Below are 22,604 nucleotides of genomic sequence, written 5' to 3'. Positions count from 1 at the left end.
TTGAAGAGATTTCAACAAGAGGGAAGGTGTGTCAAATTTACTATTTGTGCACTACAAGACAACAATTGAACTCTGGCCTTAGTAAAGCTGGGCCTAAATGTTTCAGCAGCATCAGGTAGATCAGTAAGACAGGGGTAAGGAGAGAAAGAGAAAGAAAGAGTACCTGGCTGTGCAGAAGGGAGCTGAGGAAGCCTGCTTTGTGAATCTGTTTGCAGGCAGAGAGAAGCATCTCCATATTGGCATGGCTGGTACGAGTGTCTGGATGGTAAAGGTCCACGCGACACAAGTCCTCCACTCTGAAGACAACACAAACCCATTATTAATCATCATTCCTACACTATGATTTGCTCTTTGGTCTGATGATTTCCTGAAGAAAATTAATGATAGAACGCCTATAAAGCCCATAGTTGTCTACCTAACATGTTTAAAGGGCTACTTAGAAACGACAATGGTCTAGGGGTTGGTTTGGGACTGAACTGATCTTAACCTAAACAGAGGACTAAGCAACACCATACAGACCTTTGCTGGGATATCCTCTTCCTGAGGCTGTCCTCCAGATCCTCTCTGTAGGGTGAGACCAGCAGGGCCTTCAGCAGGGGAACACACACCTCTGGCAGGCGCTTCATCACCTCCAGGTCAGCCATGTTGAAGCCGATAGACGAGGGCTCACAGACAGTCAGAGCCACCAGCTCCAAAAAGGCAGAGTCAAACAGATCCTTCTCCAGTAGCTAGGGACAGGGTTAAAACAGGTATTTATCAGTTTATTTCTACAAGTAAATTATCTTGCAAGTTTCTAGAAGGCAGCAAACGAAGACCCATGATACAATACGTAATCAACAATACAGCGAGACAGTGGGCATTAAAATGATAAAGGGATACATTTGACACTTTTCTGACACTTTATCCTCCCCCAAGAATACATGTAGCTTGTGATTGCATGGGGGAATTGTCAGCAATTTAGAGGTTATGTACATACATTTTCCAGGAAGAGTTTTGTCTTGTTGGACACTAGCACAGAAACAAGGTGCCCATAAATGTCTACAAATCCAAAAATATACATAAAGTAAGCCTTCACCTTCCAAAAGTCCTGTTGGCATTTGACCAGTACCACCGTGGCAAACTCCATGAGTCGTACGATGATGGTGCACTTGCTGTAGTTGTACTGGTCTCTCTCTCTGGGACTGAAAAGGGAGATTCTCTGGCCTGCTCTGAAACAGCCCTCTGCTGCCTCCAGCTCCTTGGTGGCCAGTTCAGCAAGGAAGAACCCCAAGGCATTCAAAAAGCTGGATTTCTCATCAGAGCCTAAGAATAAAGAAAAAACTTGTGACCGAAATGCAAGTGTGACCATACTGGATTCAAACCCAGGTCTCCTGTGTGTCACGCTACTTTGTTAGCCCTCTGAGCTAAAAGCGAGTACTCATGTCTCAGGCAAGGTCCCTCATCATACGAGTGTGGCTCACCAGTGAGTTTACTCACCTAGTATCTGCTGGGGCTTGATGATATGTAGGCCAATGAATGTGTTGTAGCAGTCGAGGGCGGCCAGCAGCAGGTCCATCCACTGCAGCGCGGCCCTGACGGTGAAGGGGCCGGCCAGGTACCTGAGGGTGGGCTGGGAGAGCAGCCCTCCACCCTCCAGCCTGGAGATGAGGAAGCCCACACCATGCTGCTGCAACAGCTCCTGCAGCCATTGGGATGGAGACCTCTCTCCTACAGACAAGAAGAGACTCATTAAGATCTTTGTGGGCTATACTAAGCCTTGTCTCAGGGTTGTAAGTTGGTGGTCTGTTGATATCCCTCTAGTCGTGTGGGGGCTGTGCTTTGGCAAAGTGGGTGGGGTTATATCCTGCCTGGTTGGCCCTGTCCGGGGGTATCGTCAGACGGGGTCACAGTCAGTGGTGGAAAAAGTACCCAGTTGTCATACTTGAGTAAAAGTAAAGATACCTTAATAGAAAATGACTTAAGTAAAAGTGAAAGTCACCCAGTAAAATACTATCTGAGCAAAAGTCTAAAAGTATTTGGTTTTAAATATACTTAAGTATCAAAAGTAAATGGAATTGCTAAAAGTACTTGTATCAAAAGTAAAAATCATTTCCACTTCCTTATATTAAGCAAACCAAACAGCAACATTTTCTTGTTTTTATTTTATTTACGGATAGCCAGGGGCACGGTTCAACACTAATTTACAAACAAAGCATTCGTGTTTAGTGAGTCCGCCAGATCAGAGGCAGTAGGGATGACCTGGGATGTTCTCTTTAGAAGTGTGTGAATTGAACCATTTCCTGTTAAAATGTAATGAGTACTTTTGGGTGTCAGGGAAAATGTATGGAGTAGAAAGTACACTACATTCCTAAAGAAAATAATGAAGTAAAAGTAGCCAAAACTATAAATAGTAAAGTACAGATACCCCCAAAAACTACTTAAGTAGTACTTTAAAGTGTTTTTACTTAAGTACTTTACACCACTGGTCACAGTGTCACCCAACCCCCCGTCTCAGCCTCCAGTATCTATGCTGCAAGAGTCTATGTCCTGGGGGGCTAGGCTCAGTCTGTTATATCTGGTGTAACTCTCCTGTCTTAACTGGTGTCCTGTGTGAATGTAAGTATGCCCCCCCCCCCCCCCCCTAGCCCTAGTACCATGCCTCAGGACTACTTGACCTGATGACTCCTGGCTGTCCCCAGACCCTGCTGGTCATCTATGAACATTTGAACATCTTGAAGAACAATCTGGCTTTAATGGCCATGTTCTGTTATAATCTCCACCCGGCACAGCCAGAAGAGGACTGGCCACCCCTCAGAGCCTAGTTCATCTCTAGGTTTCTTCCTAGGTTCCTGCCTTTCTAGGGAGTTTTTCCTAGCCACCATGCTTCTACATCTATATTGCTTGCTGTTTTATTTTAAACTTCTATTTATTAAGACACATTTAAATTGAAAGGTAAAATATTTAAATGTGCAATGTGGTGTGGTGCCAGGGCTTTATAAGTCAATTTGATTGATTGACTGATTGAATAATATTGCCGTAAATAAACAACTTTTCAGGTCAATTGTGTTTGCCCTTTGTCTCGAAGCCATTGAATTGCACATTTAAATATTTTACCTTTTTTATTTAAATGTGTCTTAATAAATAGAAGTTTAAAATAAAATGTTTAAACATACTATAGTTAGAATGTGTTATTGTCACATTTGTCTTTTTACAGAAGAACAGATACAAAGGACAGTTCACCTGGTAGCAGGGCCACAAGCTCGTAGAAGAGCTCCATGCACTTGTGACGGCACTCAGTTTGAGGTCGCCCACACTGCTCCAGAAGCCACATAACAACATCGGACAAACACACATTTTCATCAGGGGGAAAGCCCCTAGTGGAAAAGAGAGAAGATTTAGTAAATGATACAATTCAAAAATGCTTTAAAACGGAGTTGCGTGTACTTGAAGTCGAAAATGCAACCATCCCAAAAGAGAGCCAGCCTAGTACATTGCTAACCTTGGAATCCGCCTCTTGGTGTTCTGCTGGTTGAGGTTGGAAGCCTTGTATTTGATGATCCTCTTCAGGTGGTCAATAGCACTTCCACACTGATGCAAGGTTCCTAAGGAAGTAGAAGGATTGTATTCATCTTTATGGCGATATGGATTTGCGTGATGATGCATATTGTTGAATTTCAGCACCTCAAGACCTTAACTGTATACTATGACCTCTCTGGACACAGGTAAAACCTAATTATTTTGTGGACTTTTGTTCATATTGAACATCATCATTAACTGAATGACAGCACCAACAGGAATTTAGTGACAATCCTTACCCAAGGATCTCTCGTCTGAATGGGCCAGTGCCAGGCTTTCAACGAATACCACCAGTGCTTCAAAGACAAACTGCTCCACCAGGGAATTCTCTTCTCTGCACAGACAAAGCAAACAAAAACAAATTGCAGTCTGTAGTGTAGGCAATCTAGCCACATTTCCTTTATTTCCTAGTATGACTGTCCCATTTACTGCACTAACACGCTTCACAGAATCAAATAAGACCTTACCTGAATAGTCGGTAGATACTGTTGAAAGCCAGCGCAGCACCCAGCCTCTTAAAACCATTAGGATGCAGGGCCAGGCTGTAGATGCGCTTGAACAGAGACTTGATGTTGGCTGGGCTCTTCTCTTGTTGCTTGGGGGTGGTCTGTTTAATGGACCACTTGATGAACTCGTGAATGCAGCAGCCACAGAAGTCTCGGAGTGTGCTATCCACAGGGTCTATCACGCCATCCTGAAGAAAAACTATATCGTCAGCAACCTTTCATAACAACTGTTGTAGAATAAGTACATTTCAGTTTTACACATTCACTCCTGGTTGAAATACATTTGTGACAAATTGTGGCAACATGGGACCAAAAGCCTTGAAGAACATTGCAGTTGCAACTACTTTTGCTATCAGTTTCACATATTCTATTAAAAATAAAGAGTATTTGAAATTCAGTAGGGGGAGAATTACCATAATAGCCTCCAAAACAGCAACTGTGTCCTGACTTTCAAATTTCTTGTTGTTGGTGAACCAGTGGATGAGCTGCATCACCAGTGGTTCGAAGAGCTGCCTTGTTACCTGAAAAGAAAAAGGTTCAAATACATGATTTCTGTAGCATCTACAGTGCATTCGGAAAGTATTCAGACCTTTGACTTTTTCCACATTTTGTTACATTACAGACTTATTCTAAAATGGATTAAAAAGAAAAGATACGCAATCTAACCACAATACCCATAATGACAAAGCAAAATTCAGTTTAATTCTTTAGCAAATAAAAAAATACTGAAATATAACATTTATATAAGTATTTAGACCCTTTACTCAGTACTTTGTTAAAGCACCTTTGGTGGCGATTACAGCCTTGAGTCTTTTTGGCTATGACGCTACAAGCGTCATGTATTTGGAGAGTTTCTACCATTCTTCTTCGCAGATCCTCTCAAGCTCTGTCAGGTTGGATGGGGAGGGTCGCTGCACAGCTATTTTCAGGTCTCTCCAGAGATGTTTGATCGGGTTCAAGTCTGGGCTCTGGCTAATCCACTCAAGGACATTCAGAGACTTGTCCCGAAGCCACTCCTGCGTTGTCTTGGCTGTGTGCTTAGGGTCGTTGTCCTATTGGAAGGAGAACCTTTGCCCCAGGCTGAGGTCCTGAGGGCTTTGGAGCAGGTTTTCATCAAGGATCTCTCGGTACTTTGCTCCATTCATCTTCCCTCAATCCTGAATAGTCTCCCAGTTCCTGCTGCTGAAAAACATCCCCAAAGCATGATGCTGCCATCAACATGCTTCACTGTAGGGATGGTGCCAGGTTTCCTCCAGACGTGACGCTTGGCATTCAGGCCAAAGTGTTCCATGATGGTTTCAATTGACCAGAGAATCTTGTTTCTCATGGTCTGAGAGTCCTTAATGTGCCTTTTGGCAAAGTCCGAGTGGGCTGCCATGTGCCTTTTACTGAGGACTGGCTGATTGTCGTCCTTCTGGAAGGTTTGCTGGACATCTGTCAGAGTGACCATCGGGTTCTTGGTCACCTCCCTGACCAAAGTCCTTCTCCCCTGATTGCTTAGTTTGGCCAGGCAGGCCAGCCCTAGGAAGAGTCTTGGTGGTTCCAAACTTTTTCCATTTAAGAATGATGGAGGCCACTGTGTTCTTGGGGACCTTGAATGCTGCAGAAATGTTGTGTGCCTCAACACAATTCTGTCTCGGAGCGCTACGGACAACTCCTTCAACCTCATGGCATGGTTTTTTTCTCTGACATGCACTGTCAACTGTGGGCCCTTACAGTTGAAGTCGGAAGTTTATATACACTTAGGTTGGAGTCATTAAAACTCGTTTTTCAACCACTCCACATATTTCTTGTTAACAAACTATAGTTTTGGCAAGTCGGTTAGGACATCTACTTTGTGCATGACAAGTAATTTTCCCAACAATTGTTTACAGACAGATTATTTCACTGTATCACAATTCCAGTGGGTCAGAGATTTACATACACTACGTTGACTGTGCCTTTACACAGCTTGGAAAATTCCAGAAAAATATGTCATGGCTTTAGAAGCTTCTGATAGGCTAATTGACATAATTTGAGTCAATTGGAGGTGTACCTGTGGATGAATTTCAAGGCCTGCCTTCAAACTCTGCCTCTATGCTTGACATCCTGGGAAAATCAAAGGAAATCAGCCAAGACCTCAGAAAAAAAATTGTAGACCTCCACAAGTCTGGTTCATCCTTGGGAGCAATTTCCAAACGCCGGAAGGTACCACGTTCATTTGTACAAACAATAGTACACAAGTATAAACACCATGGGACCACACAGCCGTCACACCGCTCAGGAAAGAGACACGTTCTGTCTCCTAGAGATGAACGTACTTTGGTGCGAAAAGTGCAAATCAATCCCAGAACAACAGCAAACGACCTGGTGAAGATGGAGGAAATGGGTACAAAAGTATATATATCCACAGTAAAAGGAGTCCTATATCAACATAACCTGAAAGGCCACTCAGCAAGGAAGAAGCCACTGCTCCAAAACCGCCATAAAAAAAGCCAGAATACGGTTTGCAACTGCACATGCGGACAAAGATCGTACTCTTTGGAGAAATGTACTCTGGTCTGATGAAACAAAAATAGAACTGTTTGGCCATAATGACCATCGTTGTGTTTGGAGGAAAAAGGGGGAGGCTTGCAAGCCGAAGAACACCATCCCAACCGTGAAGCACGGGGGTGGCAGCATCATGTTGTGGGGGTGCTTTGCTGCAGGAGGGACACTTCACAAAATAGATGGCATGATGAGGATGGAAAATTATGTGGATATAGTGAAGCAACATCTCAAGACATCAGTCAGGAAGTTAAAGCTTGGTCGCAAGTGGGTCTTCGAAATGGACAATGACCCCAAGCATACTGGCTTAAGGACAACAAAATCAAGGTATTGGAGTGGCCATCACAAAGCCCTGACCTCAATCCTATAAACAAAATTTGGGCAGAACTGAAAAAGTGTGTGCGAGCAAGGAGGCCTACAAACCTGACTCAGTTACACCTGCTCTGTCAGGAGGAATGGGCCAAAGTTCACCCAACTTATTGTGGGAAGCTTGTGGAAGGTTACCCGAAACGTTTGGCCCAAGTTAAACAATTTAAAGGCAATGCTACCAAATACTAATTGAGTGTATGAAAACTTCTGACCCACTGGGAATGTGATGAAAGAAATAAAAGCTGAAAGAAATAATTCTCTACTATTATTCTGACATTTCACATTCTTAAAATAAAGTGGTGATCCTAACTGACCTAAGGGAATTGTTACTAGGATTAAATGTCAGGAATTGTGAAAAACTGAGTTTAAATGTATTTGGCTAAGGTGTATGTAAACTTCTGACTTCAACTGTATGTAGACAGGTGTGTGCCTTTCCAAATCATGTCCAATCAATTGAATTTAACACAGGTAGAATCCAATCAAGTTGTAGAAACATCTCAAGAATGATCAATGGAAACAGGATGCACCTGGGCTCAATTTCGAGTCTCATCGCAGTCTGAATACTTAGGTAAATAAAGTATCTGTTTTTTATTTTGTATAAATTTCCAAACATTTAAAAAAAAAATTTTTTGCGCTTTCTCATTATGGGGTATTGTGTGTAGATTGCTGAGGATTTATTTATTTAATCCATTTTAGAATAAGGCTGAAACGTAACAAAATGTGGAAAAAGAGAAGGACTCTGAATACCTTCCAAATGCGCTGTATATATAGGCCTTACAAAGTGGTCATGAACGCTACATCAAGCCTAGCGGTTAAGAGCATTAGGCCAGTAACCGAAAGGTTGTTGGTTCGAATCCCTGAGCTGATAGGTGAAAAATCCTTGAGCAAGGCACTTCACTCTGATTGCTCCTGTAAGTTGCTCTGGATAAGAGCGTCTGCTAAATGACTGAAATATAAAAATCAAGGCTACATTAAGCCTTAAGCTGATGTTTTGTCTGAAGTTCATCAGGCACAGCTAGAGCCTGTTTTCTTTCTAGGTTTCTGCCTTTCTAGGGAGTTTTTCCTAGACACTTTTGGGGGTTTTAGGCTGGGTTTCTGTATAGCACTTTGTGACAACTGCTAATGTAACAAGGGCTTTATTAAAATAAATGTAATTGATTGAGTTAGACTTATGGACTAACCTGGTCCACGTCACAGGCGAGCCGGAGCAGCACAGGGAACAGGCGTTTGTGCAGGTTGTACATAGGAAGGCTGCCCTCCTTCCCTTCCACCATCTGAGAACCCTTACCCACCATGTACACCACCAAGCTATGGAGCAACTCACAGGCTGCCACCTGAACACAGTACATACACAACACACAGTAACAAGTTTAATAACAACTCTTGAGAAGTGCACATTGGATAAGTGTTGGATCTATTCAACTCAATGCCATGTATAGAGCTATATTGTTTTGACTTATTTCAGGGATCTGCACACATTCACAACAGTCCCAAACTATTAGGTCTATCAGATATATACTTAAATCAGATCATTTTTGCTATCTAGATTCCTTGTAAAATATATGTTTGTTTACAAGGTTTGAGGGGCCATACTTTGGTTTGCCTGTCACTTGTGGACAGCGCCAGCTCTGTGATGCGAGGTAGAAAGGGGTCGAGGTAGATGACGGGCTTCATGTCAGCGAAAGGCACAGCGAAGCTCAGTCTTTTCTCAGAGTCCCAGGCCACAAACTTCTTCATCATCTCCTCGGCTGAGGTCGCTGGTGAGAGAATAAGATCCTATATAAACTACAGAAACATACCAAAGGTGATATATAAAGATATGAGGGTATAGCCGACATACAATTAGCTGATATGCAGACGTTCAAACATATCACAGGGGGTTGGTGACACCTTAATTGGGGAGGGTGGGCTCGTGGTAACGGCTGGAGCGGAATGGTATCAAATAGATCAAACACATGTGGTTGATACCATTCACTCTGTTCTAGCCATTATTATGACTCATTCTCCCCTCAGCAGCCTCTTGTGAAACACATATTAGGTATACATACAGTACACACACACACACACACACACACACACACACACACACACACACACACACACCACACACACACACACACACACACACACACACACACACACACACACACACCCCCCCCCCCCCCCCCTCGTGTTTAATCAAAGTGGTAGTTGCAAAATACATCTAGATCCTCACCGGTCACAAGATTCCTGTTCAGCTGCCCTCCCAGGTGTCCTAGCAACCGCACCACCCTCTTCCTCACCATGGCAATGGGAGAAGCTTCCTCCTGACAAACAAAACATCCTGTAATTAATATCTGAGAAACTTATGCTTCGGTTACTTATAGCCTGGAAAATGACTCCTACTACTTATTACCATGGCAACCTTCTTGGATCTCTTCAGGAGCTTAGCCATCACTTTGCTGTATCCTTTTTCTTTTCCCGTGGATAGAGATGTCACCTCCCAGGGGCTCTCATCTTTGTCTGCAATCAAGACAAAAAGGGGAACAGAATTATAGCATACCGTACAAACAAGTATGTTAGATTCCCTGAGGGAAGTACAGCCAAATAGAACGAAGATATTCTTTGTAATTTCCTTTCTAGACTGAGATAAAGCAAGAATGGATGGATGGAGAGCGAGGTGAAATCACCGTCAGCGGCGGCTGTTTTCAGGTATCCGTCGAGGTGGGGCAGGATCTCCCTATAGTATGGCTGCATGGTGTCTCGGGGAATACGTGACGACCACACCTCCAGAGCATCCAGCGCTGCATTGGCCAGTGGGGCGTGGCTCAGGCCCAGCTTCAGAGCCACCTGGGGTACACCAATCACAGAGAGCGGTTAAGTCATCAATTGGGATGAATTGAAAACAGCACCTATACATGTACATGACTTAGTACCAGGTAGGTAGGTATATGTTGAGTTGAAATGTTTTAGGTAAACCAGTAATAAACCCTCATGAGAGGGAGCTACCCACCTGAAGTGGGGGGATGTATGCCTTGATGTCCAGAGCAACTATGTCATGATGAAGGGAGAGAACAAAGGTCAAGCAGGAGGCCAGGAGCTCATCTTTATACTGCTTCATTCTCACAGCCACCTAAGGAGACAGCGACCATCCAGTACATCACTCTGACCAAACAACATGGCCTTTAACACCGCTCTTCTCGTTTAGAGTGGATTTAAAAAGTAGTCGTGCTGTACCTCTTTTCCAAACTTTGAGAAGAGTGCAAAGCAGGCGCTGCTTTGAGCGCTTTTGGGTCCGACACCCTGTTAAAAAAAGTATAGTGTACATCAGCCATCATGTACATCACATCACATGTACATCAGCCATGATGTACATCACATCACATCAGCCATCATGTACATCACATCACATGTACATCAGCCATCATGTACATCAGCCATCATGTACATCACATATGTACATCACATGTACATCAGCCATCAAGTTGTAGAACATACAGCTGTATCTACGTGGCATATATAACCTTTAGTTCTAAACTTTTATCCAGTGCAGTGACTGAATAGATAGTGCATATGACCCAAGAGGGAATCAAACCCACGACGCTGGATTTGCTAGTGCATACAGCGCAAATTATATCAAACATATTTTCAAAGCATAATAATGGGATGGAATTGAAGAACACGGTTTACCTGGAAGTACTTGATTCTCTTGGCTACTTCCATGGAGACAGAGAGTAGCTTGTAGAAGCCACTGACAAGCGGGGCTCTTATGGACTGAAGGATCAGCTCGTGGCTCAAAGGGTACACCCACTGCCCAAAATACTCCAGACGCTTCTTCAGGAGCAACTCACTACAAGGACAAACAGATAGAGGCCTCATAATGTAACTAGAGGTACAGACTCAGGTGCCAAACGGGCATACAAATACTCGGCTTGAAAGCACTGGATGATTTAGGCTGCATTGAGGATTCCCCCCCTTCACTGAATAAAAAACGAAGTCACAGATCTGTGCTGTATAGCCGCTTTCTATGGTTGTTGTTACGCCAGACAGCACACAGAGATCTGGGACCAGGCTAGTGGATGGGGACTGGTATTGTACCTGCAGAAATCAACCAGGTTGATGAAGGCAGTGAAGTCCTTGGGTTTGTTGGGCAGGAGGTGGGCTGTTGGGTCAGAGGACGGCAGAACCATACTGCTGCTGATCTGGTCATCCTGACCCTAAGACCAGACAAACCATGTATTGATCAATGAGAGATCCTCATATGTTTACAATATCAATTATTTTCACACATGGCACACCTTTATTAAATCGGCTAAAGCCGGGACACATCAGTGGTGACCGTTTAAAAAATGATTCACCACAAATCAAAAGTTATTATCAGAAGAGGTCTCACCTCCTTCTCTGTGTTGACTTTCTGAACTGAGAGGTCCAGCTTCTCTACGATCCTCAGGATGGATTTCACCAGTTCATCATAAAGCAGGCGGCTCAAAGACCTCAGGGTAGCATTCTGGGTTTCAAACCCACTGTCGAGAAACCCAGTGTCCTACAGCAGAGGAAATTTTGAGTCATTGATAGCAAGGAACACTTCATCAACCAACACTGTATGTGGAGGACTAATCTCTCATGGACAGACTACGTAAGCATAAATGGTAGCATCTAACCAAATGATGCACAACTTAAGTTCTGGGTTGACCGAGATTAGTGGAGGACTAACTAGGCTAAGAGAACCAAACTGAGCAAGGAAGATTAAAAACATCTTTCCCCTTAGAACCAGACCTGGGTTCAAATAGTATTTGTTATCTTTGATAGAGCCTGCCTGCAGAGCTAAATGGGCGGCGTACACTTTTAGGACCATTCTACTGGGCCAGGCCAAGCTTAATAAAGTGCAGTTAAAGTATCTGAAAGAGAATAATACTATTTTAACCAGGATCTGCTTAGAACAGCGTCCTAACTGGTTACCACACACACACACACACACACACACACACACACACACACACACACACACACACACACACACACACACACACACACACACACACACACACACACACACACACACACACACACACACACACACACACACACACACCTTTAGATGATCACAGTCCAAGAGACCCCTGAATAGATCCAGGTAGTCGCGACAAGAGGGAACCCTCCATTTCCCAGTCTGCATTTGAGAGGCCTCTGCAGACTCCCCACCAGTCCCGGTGCCACTCTGAGCGTTCTCCCCCTCCTAACAGAACAGTTACCACCATTAACAAGTTCCCACTGACAACAACTGATCCTGACAACTAGAGGTCGACCGATTAAGGAATGGCCAATTAAGTAGGACCGATTTCAAGTTTTCATAACAATCGGAATCGGTATTTTTGGACGCCGATTTGGCCGATAAAAAAAATAAAAAATAAGACCTTTATTTAACTAGGCAAGTCAGTTAAGAACACATTCTTATTTTCAATGACGGCCTAGGAACGGTGGGTTAACTGCCTTGTTCAGGGGCAGAATGACAGATTTTTACCTTGTCAGCTCGGGGATTCAATCTTGCAACCTTACGGTTAACTAGTCCAACGCTCTAACCACCTGCTTTACATTGCACTCCACGAGGAGCCTGCCTGTTACGCGAATGCAGTAAGAAGCCAAGGTAAGTTGCTAGCTAGCATTAAACTTATCTTATAAAAAACAATCAATTAATCATAATCACTAGTTAACTACACATGGTTGATGATATTACTAGTTTATCTAGCCTGTCCTGCGTTGCATATAATTGCTTAGGTACACATTGCTCCAACCATAAACATCAATGCCTTTCTTAAAATCAATACACAAGTAAATATTTTTAAACCTGCATATTTAGTTAATATTGCCTGCTAACATGAATTTCTTTTAACTAGGGAAAATGTGTCACTTCTCTTGCAAACAGAGTCAGGGTATATGCAGCAGTTTGGGCCGCCTGGCTCGTTGCGAACTGTGAAGACTATTTCTTCGCCAAAAGGGGGATGATTTAACAAAAGCGCATTTGCGAAAAAAGCACAATCGTTGCACAACTGTAACCATAAACATCAATGTCTTTATTAAAATCAATACACAGAAGTATATATTTTTAAACCTGCATATTTAGCTAAAAGAAATCCAGGTTAGCAGGCAATATTAACCAGGTGAAATTGTGTCATTTTGCGTTCATTGCACGCAGAGTCAGGGTATATGCCACAGTTTGGGCCGCCTGGCTCGTTGCGAACTAATTTGCCAGAATTTTACGTAATTATGTCATAACATTGAAGGTTGTGCAATGTAACAGGAATATTTAGACTTAGGGATGCCACCCGTTAGATAAAATACGGAACGGTTCCGTATTTCACTGACAGGAAAAACGTTTTGTTTTCGAGATGATAGTTTCTGGATTCGACCATATTAATGACCTAAGGCTCGTATTTCTGTGTGTTATTATGTTATAATTAAGTCTATGATTTGATAGAGCAGTCTGACTGAGCGATGGTAGGCACCAGCAGGCTCGTAAGCATTGATTGAAACAGCACTTTCGTGCGTTTGCCAGCAGCCATTCGCAATGCATTGCGCTGTTTATGACTTCAAGCCTATCAACTCCCAAGATTAGGCTGGTGTAACCGATGTGAAATGGCTAGCTAGTTAGCCGGGTGCACGCTAATAGCGTTTCAAACGTCACTCGCTCTGAGACTTGGAGTAGTTTTTCCCCTTCCTCTACATGGGTAACGCTGCTTCGAGGGTGGCTATTGTCGATGTGTTCCTGGTTCGAGCCCAGGTAGGAGCGAGGAGAGGGACGGAAGCTATACTGTACACTGGCAGTACTAAAGTGCCTATAAGAACATCCAATAGTCAAAGGTATATGAAATACAAATCGTATAGAGAAATAGTCCTATAATTCCTATAATAAACTACAACCTAAAACTTCTTACCTGGGAATATTGAAGACTCATGTTAAAAGGAACCACCAGCTTTCATATGTTCTCATGTTCTGAGCAAGGCACTTAAACGTTAGCTTTCTTACATGGCACATATTGCACTTTTACTTTCTTCTCCAACACTTTGTTTTTGCATTATTTAAACCAAATTGAACATGTTTCATTATTTATTTGAGGCTAAATTGATTTTATTGATGTATTATATTAAGTTAAAATATGTGTTCATTCAGTATTGTTGTAATTGTCATTATTACAAATAAATAAAAAAAATACAAAAATTGGCCAATTAATCGGCATCGGGGTTTTTTGGTCCGCCAATAATCGGTATCGGCGTTGAAAAATCATAATTGGTCGACCTCTACTGACAACTGACAATCCCCGATCCCGCCAACTGACAATATCCCATCCTCCCAACTGACTGACAATACACTATCCTGCCAACTTTCAATCATGGTTAAAGAAAATATACCTTTAAAGTATAGCTTTAAATAACAAAACTATGCAACTAAGAAGAGTTGATGAAAACAAGGTCAACAACGCATAGATCACAGTCCATGTAAGGAATGTATGATATTCTCATATTAGAGCATTAAAACAGTGGCAATAATGTAGGGCCAAAATGACCTTACCTCAGGAAGGACAACAGGCTTCGAACAGACACGAATCAAGCCCTGGTGCACTGAATGGAGATAAATAAAACAATTCTGGCATAGTGATGCATCAGAAGTTACTGTAACAGCAACTTTGACGGCTTAATGAGGCCTTCATAAACCCTTTATAAGGTCGATCTAGATTTTATTAATACTATACACGTACAACAAAGGCTTTAGAAAAATGTCCTTACATCTGGCACTTTGACGATTCTGTCAAAACCCTTTGCAGCCTCTACCTAGCATGGCATTTGTTATTAACAGCCTAAATGATTGTAGCTTAAATGGTTTGTGAAGCAACTATGATGGCTTTATAAAGGGTTTTTGAAGGCCTTCAGAAATGGCATATATTATAGGCTAGAGTCTGTGGTGTAAAAACGCTGAACGCGAACACATTGTTTGACTCGGTTTCTTCAACTCACCCACAGAACTTATGAAGCTCCAGAATACTGGACCCTTGGATGCCATGGCGACAAGCACCTTGACGATGGCACGAGTACAGGTGGGCTGCATTCTCATGCTGTACTGAGGGAAGCTGTCGATCTGTACCACCAGGAGGCGCTCTAGCACAGGTGTGTAGACCTCAGGGACCTGTGGGTGCACGACAAACAGTGATATGGTAATGCTAGTCTCTACACCATCCGTAACTAAAGTTACATCGGTCGGAACATAGGAACAATTATTGCAGGGCGCTAGATTTAGCATCACTGATTATTTGGACAAATCACGATTTCGCGGGGGTAGGCATTTTTCAAATTTCCGAAGGGGTTAATTTGGACTGGGTTCTGGGGTTACCTTATCTAGGTGGATGATGACACTGGCGATGGAGTCCAAGAAGCTGGGGAGCTGGTAAACTTTATCCTCCTCTCCGTCGGACTCCGTGAGGTACATCTGTTTGCAGCGTTGGATCAGCTCTGTGTACATCAGGTCCACGTCTTGAGGGCAAACCACTTTACATGGCTGCAACAGCAACAATTACACAAGAAACGGTTCAGTAATGCAAAATAAACAGTGCACAGGATAAATTGAATATACCACAATTCCAAATGCATGTACATATCAGTGACTAACTGTAGTATACTACAACATAACAACAAACCAGTCAGTGGCTTTTCCAGCAGGAGAAGCCCAAAGGGATGAGGGGAGAAAATAGAAACGTACCGCTGCAAAGAATCCATAGCCACGGATAGCAATGGAGAGCTCCTTGTGAGTGGAGTCCATGGTCTTGATTATGGCACAGAACTTCTGCATGAAGAACTTGAGCTTGCCTTTGTGCTCCTCAACATTCTCTGCCACCTGGAGAGCAACCTAAAGTGACAATCCACCAAACAGTTATATTTCTCAGGGCAAAAAGGAAACACACTCCTTGCAAAACAAAGGAATAGAAATACGGTTATTCACAAAAATACTGTATATCTTATGAAACAATAAGTATAGGGGAGAAATGAACTGACGCCCCTCTGTGCAGCGTGACTGCAAAAAAAAACGGCACCATTAATTTGTCTGACGGCAGTTCCACGGTAACAGAATGATGCTCACTTTCAAATGTAGGTCAAACAAAAACCAAGGATTTCAAAGTTAAACCAACCATACAACTCTATGTACAAGGAATACTTTTAATAATTTCCATAGAAAACTATACAAAAACACATTTACTTGAAAAACCTTCTCAGCTACAGCCCAAAAAATTGTCAAAGACTACAGCAGCCCTAGTCATAGACTGTGCACTCTGCTACCGCATGGCAAGCAATACCGGAGCGCCAAATCTAGGACTAAAAACTTTACCTCTACCTACATGTACAAATGACCTCGACTAACCTGTACCCCCGGACATTGACTCAATACCACTAACCCCTGTATATAGCCTCGTTATTGTTATTTTATTGTGTTACTTTTTATTTAATTTTTTACTTCAGTTTATTTAGTAAATATTTTCTTAACTTTATTTCTTGAACTGCATTGTTGGTTAAGGGCTTGTAAGTAAGCATTTCACAGCAAGGTCTACACCTGTTGTATTCGGTACATGCAACAAATAAAATTTGATTTGAGATGCAAAGTTTGGTAACAGAATTACGGTTTGTTCTGTCATTCTGTTACCAAACGTTGCATCTGCACTGTTCTTCAAGTAAATGTGTTTTTGTTAAATGTTCAGTAGACATTGTTAAAAGCAGTCATTGTGCATAGTGTGCTATGGTTTTTTAAACTCTGCAATCATTTGTTTGTTTTAAATACATTTTAAAGTGAAAAATTGGAGTATCAGCACCATTCTGTTACCATGGAATTGCCCCTAACTACATACTGGCTTTCAGGGACGTGGTAAGCCCACCTGTTTGAGGAAGGACTCCAAGGCATAGTAACTGGTCTTCTTCATCTCCTGGTTGATGTGTCCACACAGCTTGGACATGACATCAAACAAGGCTCTGTAGTGGTCCATCAGCAAGTGGCTGAATTGAGCTGCATGCTTTGCTAACAATCTCAGTCCAGCTACAAAGCATAGAAACATTGCTTAATGTTAAGCTCAAACAATGCTGCCTTTGATTGAGATTTACTGGTGCAATGGAAACAAAATAGTAGTCATGAAAGTGCAAATGATTTAGCACTCAATGCAGTAAATCTTACCAAATGTGACAGCATAACGGCACATCTCCACCTGTTCAAAAGAAAGGACGTGAAATGAACAGAAGGATGAATGAACAGTCCAATTGCTCACATTAGACAACCTGTACGCTACCACATAGGATATTGAAAGCACTAATTGTATAACATTTTACCAACCTGAGGACTAATTGTCTTCAAGGCATACTCAAATATTTCCTTTGAGGTTCCTGGGTCTGCAGAAAAAATATTAAAAATGAATATGGAAAATACAGGACGACCTGAAGACAAAGTCACCTTATTGGTGCTGAGAAAGTCAATCAGAAGATTTACGACTGAAAAAAAGCTTTCCATACAGGAGCAACACATTCAGTTAAATAAAGGCAATAAACACAAAACACACACACCGTCTTCCACTGACTTGGTGAAATTAACCATTAGTGCCGTGATCCCTCTCAAACATCCAGCCACAACAGTAAGCTTTGGCTCCTTTGTCGATGAAGTAATCTAAAAAGGGTTTCAACATTGCAACCAAAAGAAAATGAAATTCAATGCACACAACAAAATCTATTGTAATTCAACTGTAGGCCTAAATATTGCGCAATGAACACAGCTCAAATACCACACAGTCTACTGCAGGGATAGGCAACTAGATTTAGCCGAGGGACGATTTTTGTCGGACCGGATGTTTACGGCGGGACGGAACAGAATTATAATAATTTGTACACTGCAAATTGACCAACTTGTTACTTGAAAATAACAATCATTTAATATCTTGATTACATTGAGACACGATCACATACAGTTGTGGCCAAATAGATAGACACCCTTGCACATTTCTTAAATAATTCCCAATTTAAATCTCTGAAGCTGGAGACTCATATCTCCCTCACTAGCTTTAAGCACCAGCTGTCAGAGCAGCTCACAGATCACTGCACCTGTACATAGCCCATCTGTAAACAGCCCATCTATCTACCTACCTCATCCGCATACTGTATTTATTTATCTTGCTCTTTTGCACCCCAGTATCTCTACTTGCACATTCATCTTCTGCACATCTACCATTCCTGTGTTTAATTGCTATATTGTAATTACTTTGCCACCATGGCTTATTTATTACCTTAACTTACCTAATTTGCACTCACTGTATATAGACTTTTTGTTTTCTTTTGTTCTACTGTATTATTGACTGTATGTTTTGTTTATTCCATGTGTAACTCTGTGTTGTTGTATGTGTCGAATTGCTATGCTTTATCTTGGCCAGGTCGCAGTTTCAAATGAGAACTTGTTCTCAACTAGTCTACCTGGTTAAATAAAGGTGAAATTAAAATGTATTTAAAAAAAAAAGTTGAAATTGAAAAAAACTGTCTCCACAACCTGTTATGGATTTTCAACAATGCAGAACCAATTTTATTTTTGTAAACTTTAGTTTAAAATTGTAATTTAGAAAATAAAGACACATTTGACATGGACAAAATTCAAAAATATATATTACTTTTCCCCCACCTTTTTTCTCCAATTTTAATCGTCTTATCGCTGCAACTCCCTAAAGGGCTCGGGACAGGCGATGATTGAGTCATGCGTCCTCCGAAACATGACCCGCCAAACAGGGCTTCTTAACTCCCGCACGCTTAACCCGGAAGCTAGCTGCAACAATGTGTCGGAGGAAACACCATTCAACTGATGACCGAGGTCAGCCTGCGGGCATCCGGCCTGCCACCAGGAGTCGCTAGAGCGCGATGAACCAAGTAAAGCCCCAACGGCCAAACCCTCCCCTAACCCGGACGACGCTGGGCCAATTGTGCGCCGCCCTATGGGACTCCTGGTCACGGCCGGTTGTGACACACCCTGGGATTGATCCCGGGTCTGTAGTGACGCCTTTGACCGCTGTGCCTTATATATTTATTTGAGAAGAAATAGTGAAATATTTAAGAAAAGGGTGTCTTTATATTTGGCCACGACTTTCTCTTTTTTTATTCATGGAAATACTTGGGAACAGATTTACTAAATAAAACTCATTTTTAGCTGAATTCCTGGTGAATTTACAGTTGTTTTGAGGGGACGGTTTTGGGATGTACCTGAAGTTTCAGCTCTCCTAAATAGGCTCTGTAGAGTTTATCTGAGTGGTTGACCATTTCGCTGGGATGGACTTCACCCAAAACTCCTAAGAGCTCATAGATTTTACTGAGAACTATTGAAAAAACAAGACAAATCAGAAACACAAATCAGTGTCAATAGGACTTGCAGGTAAACTAATGTTATAGTATACTGCATTATAGAGAGAGCAGACAGAGTGATTCCTATGCCACTGGAAACATCGGAATTACAAGGTAGTCAGTAAACATGGTTGAATATGTGGGGCCCTATTGAATGCTATTCTGCGACACCTACTTGAAGGTGCCTGCTTTTTCACACTGTCAATATGACCCCCATCAAGAAGGAAATTAACACTCACCTGTATCTGCGATTTTGTTCTTGTAGGAGAGCTCAAAATAGAATTTGTCGAATATTTTACCAACTTTTAAGTCCTGAGCAATGCTGGAGTCCTTAGTTAAATAGAGAACCTATAAAAGTTAGGAAATGGAAAACTGACATTTAGTAAAAAGATGTTGTCATTTAACCAGTTTTCAATAAAAACATTATCACATGAATGCATGTTAATCATTAACCTTGATCAGGAGATCTAATGTTGGTGCCTTGCATTTTGCAGCTTTGTCCTTTGTATACACAACCAAGCATATGTCCTACGACCAGAGGAAGGATGGAGTTAATACTGAGGAGTCCAAGTTGTCAAATAAAAATCACTTCAAAATGTATAAATAAAATTTTAAAAAATACATCAAATGTAACAGTTAATAACATACCTTGATATCAATGGCATAAGTCTTCTCCCAACCCTTGACGCTTGTAGATATCCTCTGCAAGAACTTGTCCAGTAGACTGATGGTCTCAACTCTTGTATCTCGGAGCTACATTTAAATATGAACCAGTCAGTCATCATGGCAACAACAACAAAATAGAACTGGACTGTCCTTCTACATTTCAATTGGGGAACAGATTTTCATTGACCTCATTCATTTGCACTAACCTCTTCACATGCCAGTGATTTTCGAAGAAAATTGAGCAACCCATCTTCCTTTGAGAACAACAAGGATGCATGTAAAGCTTCAAGAGAAAACAAATCAATCAATTACTTGATGTCACTCACTCACCACTTAAAAAAAAAAACAGGTAATTCTATATTTTACAAAAACACTATGTCGTATAGTCCCTACAGAATTAGAATAGCATCCTAGATCAGCGTGGACTTGCCCTCCTGACCCCAACGGATTGTTGAAAGCTAGGGAAGATCTCAATTGCATACTACTCTCCTTTTGCCTCCTTCTCAAAACCCATTGGAGGGGGAGATCAGAAATGAGAGACTTCTGACCCTCATCCAATGGGTTTTGAGAAGGAGACTAGGAGAGGACGTGAGAATGCAACAGATCTTCCCATAGTGTGGACAAGCCTGCAAAGCTGCTGACCAGAGCCTCAGATGTAGCAGGCCTGATAGTCAAGAGCTACAAAAAAAGTAAGGACCCCTTTAGTCCTTAGAATGAAATAACATTGCGAAACACGCTAATTTAAGGTCTTAATCACTATTACCTACATAGTTAATCTCAAATGCCATATGAATGGGGACGTTTGGTATTATTCAAGATGCAATGCGCATGCGTAACTGTGATTATTAGCATCTCAAAAAATGGCTCTGGCCATTGCCTCAAACAGGTGCCCAGTCTGTGCCTCTTGATCCGAGCCAGTATTCGTTCATTAGGAAGGTATGTAATCATTAGCCCAATTCTGTAGCAAAACGTTTTGCAACAGAAATCGTTTCCTCCAAACGAAAACGAGAGTTTATATTAGACAAATTCAGATAGGTCCCTTCCCGTTTAAGAAACGTTTTGCAACAGAATAGGCTAAATGAATACCCCCCCAGCATTAGCAAGCCAAAGAGTAAGGCGCAAATCTAGACTTGCTAGCTAAGTTGCTATGCTATCTACACAGCTAGTTATGCTGTTTGGTCTGTTTACAATTGAAGTTAATATATTGCACACTTTATATAGACCTACAGTGAACCTTACCCAGCTCGTTCTCGCTGTTCGTTAGCATGCATTCTTGCCCCAAGTCCCCGATAATGTCATGACATCTTAGCGCTGCATCTCTTGTGTCGCCATCTGAGAGAGCTGCATGAAGTTTCAGAAGATGCCCTTGAATCCCTCCAACAACCTTAACTTTGTCGTCGGAGGACATTTTAAACAAATCTAGCTACTGCTAGCTATCCTTGGAACACATCAACAACATTCATACGCGCGCGACTAGAAATACATCTAAAAGTTTAAACACTCCCATCAAAGGTATATTCACGACCAAGCATGATGTTCAAAAACGTTACCAACCCGGAAATCAGATGTCAACTGTTTAAAATGTAGCAATCTCAATCAAACTCTAATTTATATTGCAATTTAATTTAATTATAGCATGGATTAGCCTTTCAACAGGCAGCGATTGTGTCACAAGTCTAGTAAGTAACCTTAAATGTATCGTCGTTTTCAAATGCTCAATCAACGCTGAAAAGATCCTGAATATACCCCTGTAGTCGTCAACTCTAAACGCGTTCAACTGTAAACAGCGTAATCTACTGGCATGGAGTGTCGATTCTATTCCTATGGGGAAATATTGTTAATTTTTTTTATTTTGGAAGCCAAAAACCATGATACAGAAAGTTGAGTTGGTGGCAATGTGTAGATTGGCAGTAATCTGAATACTAACAAAATAAGAACACTGTCCATCTTTTCATGAGGTTTAATAATGGCAGTTCATCATCAGAATAAAACCTACTTTGTTTACACACACAAATCACTAGACTTAGTACAAGTAACAACACTTACAGTAGTGAATGTAGAAAAAGAGAAAATCAGACATAAAACCAAAAATGAGGACAATCTTCCCTCTGGAGGAATTCTGGTTTGCCAGAATGATGAATCACTTACATCATCAGTGTGCGACAATCTTAATTCCAGCCTTTTAAACCTTTATCTCCCACATTCATTAAGACATTACAGGCCAGTTTCCCAGACACAGATTAAGACTAGTCCTGGATTCAGAAGCATATTTAATAGAGATTCTCAATTGGATGTACTTTTTAGTCCATGACTAGACGTAATCTGTGTCTAGGAAACTGGGCCTGAAGGTCCGTTCTCACTTAGTACTCACTCTCTCGTACATCATCAGCGCTTGTCGCAACTGTCTCAATCTCAGCCTAAAGGCTTTCATCTCCCACATCCATTCAAATCAAATCAAATGTATTTATATAGCCCTTCTTACATCAGCTGATATCTCAAAGTGCTGTACAGAAACCCAGCCTAAAACCCCAAACAGCAAGCAATGCAGGTGTAGAAGCACTTATTAATGCAAGACTAGCCATTAAGGCAAGACTAGGCATTTTC

General features: G+C 41.8%; 1 protein-coding gene across 1 annotated transcript in view; it reads right to left on the bottom strand.

The window, feature by feature from the left end:
• prkdc (protein kinase, DNA-activated, catalytic subunit) overlaps positions 1–21,652 on the bottom strand; it is a 50,211-nt gene extending 28,559 nt beyond the window's left edge. Inside the window, exons 1-34 of the mRNA XM_014159583.3 lie at positions 21,240–21,652; positions 20,207–20,283; positions 19,983–20,087; positions 19,788–19,862; positions 19,574–19,682; positions 19,197–19,309; positions 17,526–17,625; positions 17,299–17,354; positions 17,143–17,173; positions 16,850–17,007; positions 15,685–15,831; positions 15,319–15,483; positions 14,946–15,114; positions 14,503–14,552; positions 12,028–12,171; positions 11,329–11,478; positions 11,034–11,152; positions 10,626–10,785; positions 10,173–10,238; positions 9,949–10,068; positions 9,626–9,785; positions 9,352–9,458; positions 9,172–9,262; positions 8,550–8,713; positions 8,138–8,290; positions 4,475–4,582; positions 4,023–4,249; positions 3,795–3,889; positions 3,479–3,581; positions 3,220–3,353; positions 1,477–1,707; positions 1,076–1,302; positions 520–728; positions 164–296 (exon numbers count right to left, since the gene is read on the bottom strand). Coding sequence (XP_014015058.2) covers positions 164–296; positions 520–728; positions 1,076–1,302; positions 1,477–1,707; positions 3,220–3,353; positions 3,479–3,581; positions 3,795–3,889; positions 4,023–4,249; positions 4,475–4,582; positions 8,138–8,290; positions 8,550–8,713; positions 9,172–9,262; positions 9,352–9,458; positions 9,626–9,785; positions 9,949–10,068; positions 10,173–10,238; positions 10,626–10,785; positions 11,034–11,152; positions 11,329–11,478; positions 12,028–12,171; positions 14,503–14,552; positions 14,946–15,114; positions 15,319–15,483; positions 15,685–15,831; positions 16,850–17,007; positions 17,143–17,173; positions 17,299–17,354; positions 17,526–17,625; positions 19,197–19,309; positions 19,574–19,682; positions 19,788–19,862; positions 19,983–20,087; positions 20,207–20,283; positions 21,240–21,408 — 4,425 coding nt within the window. The 5' untranslated portion in view covers positions 21,409–21,652. The remainder of the gene's footprint in view (positions 1–163; positions 297–519; positions 729–1,075; positions 1,303–1,476; positions 1,708–3,219; positions 3,354–3,478; positions 3,582–3,794; positions 3,890–4,022; positions 4,250–4,474; positions 4,583–8,137; positions 8,291–8,549; positions 8,714–9,171; positions 9,263–9,351; positions 9,459–9,625; positions 9,786–9,948; positions 10,069–10,172; positions 10,239–10,625; positions 10,786–11,033; positions 11,153–11,328; positions 11,479–12,027; positions 12,172–14,502; positions 14,553–14,945; positions 15,115–15,318; positions 15,484–15,684; positions 15,832–16,849; positions 17,008–17,142; positions 17,174–17,298; positions 17,355–17,525; positions 17,626–19,196; positions 19,310–19,573; positions 19,683–19,787; positions 19,863–19,982; positions 20,088–20,206; positions 20,284–21,239) is intronic.
• Between the last annotated feature and the right edge of the window lie 952 nt (positions 21,653–22,604).

This window comes from Salmo salar, chromosome 19 (genome assembly GCF_965601325.2).
Source record: "Salmo salar chromosome 19, fSalSal1, whole genome shotgun sequence".
NCBI classification, from domain to species: Eukaryota; Metazoa; Chordata; class Actinopteri; order Salmoniformes; family Salmonidae; genus Salmo; species Salmo salar.
The sequence above is the reverse complement of the archived record's forward strand: the minus strand, read 5'-3'. Positions and strand labels throughout refer to the sequence as shown.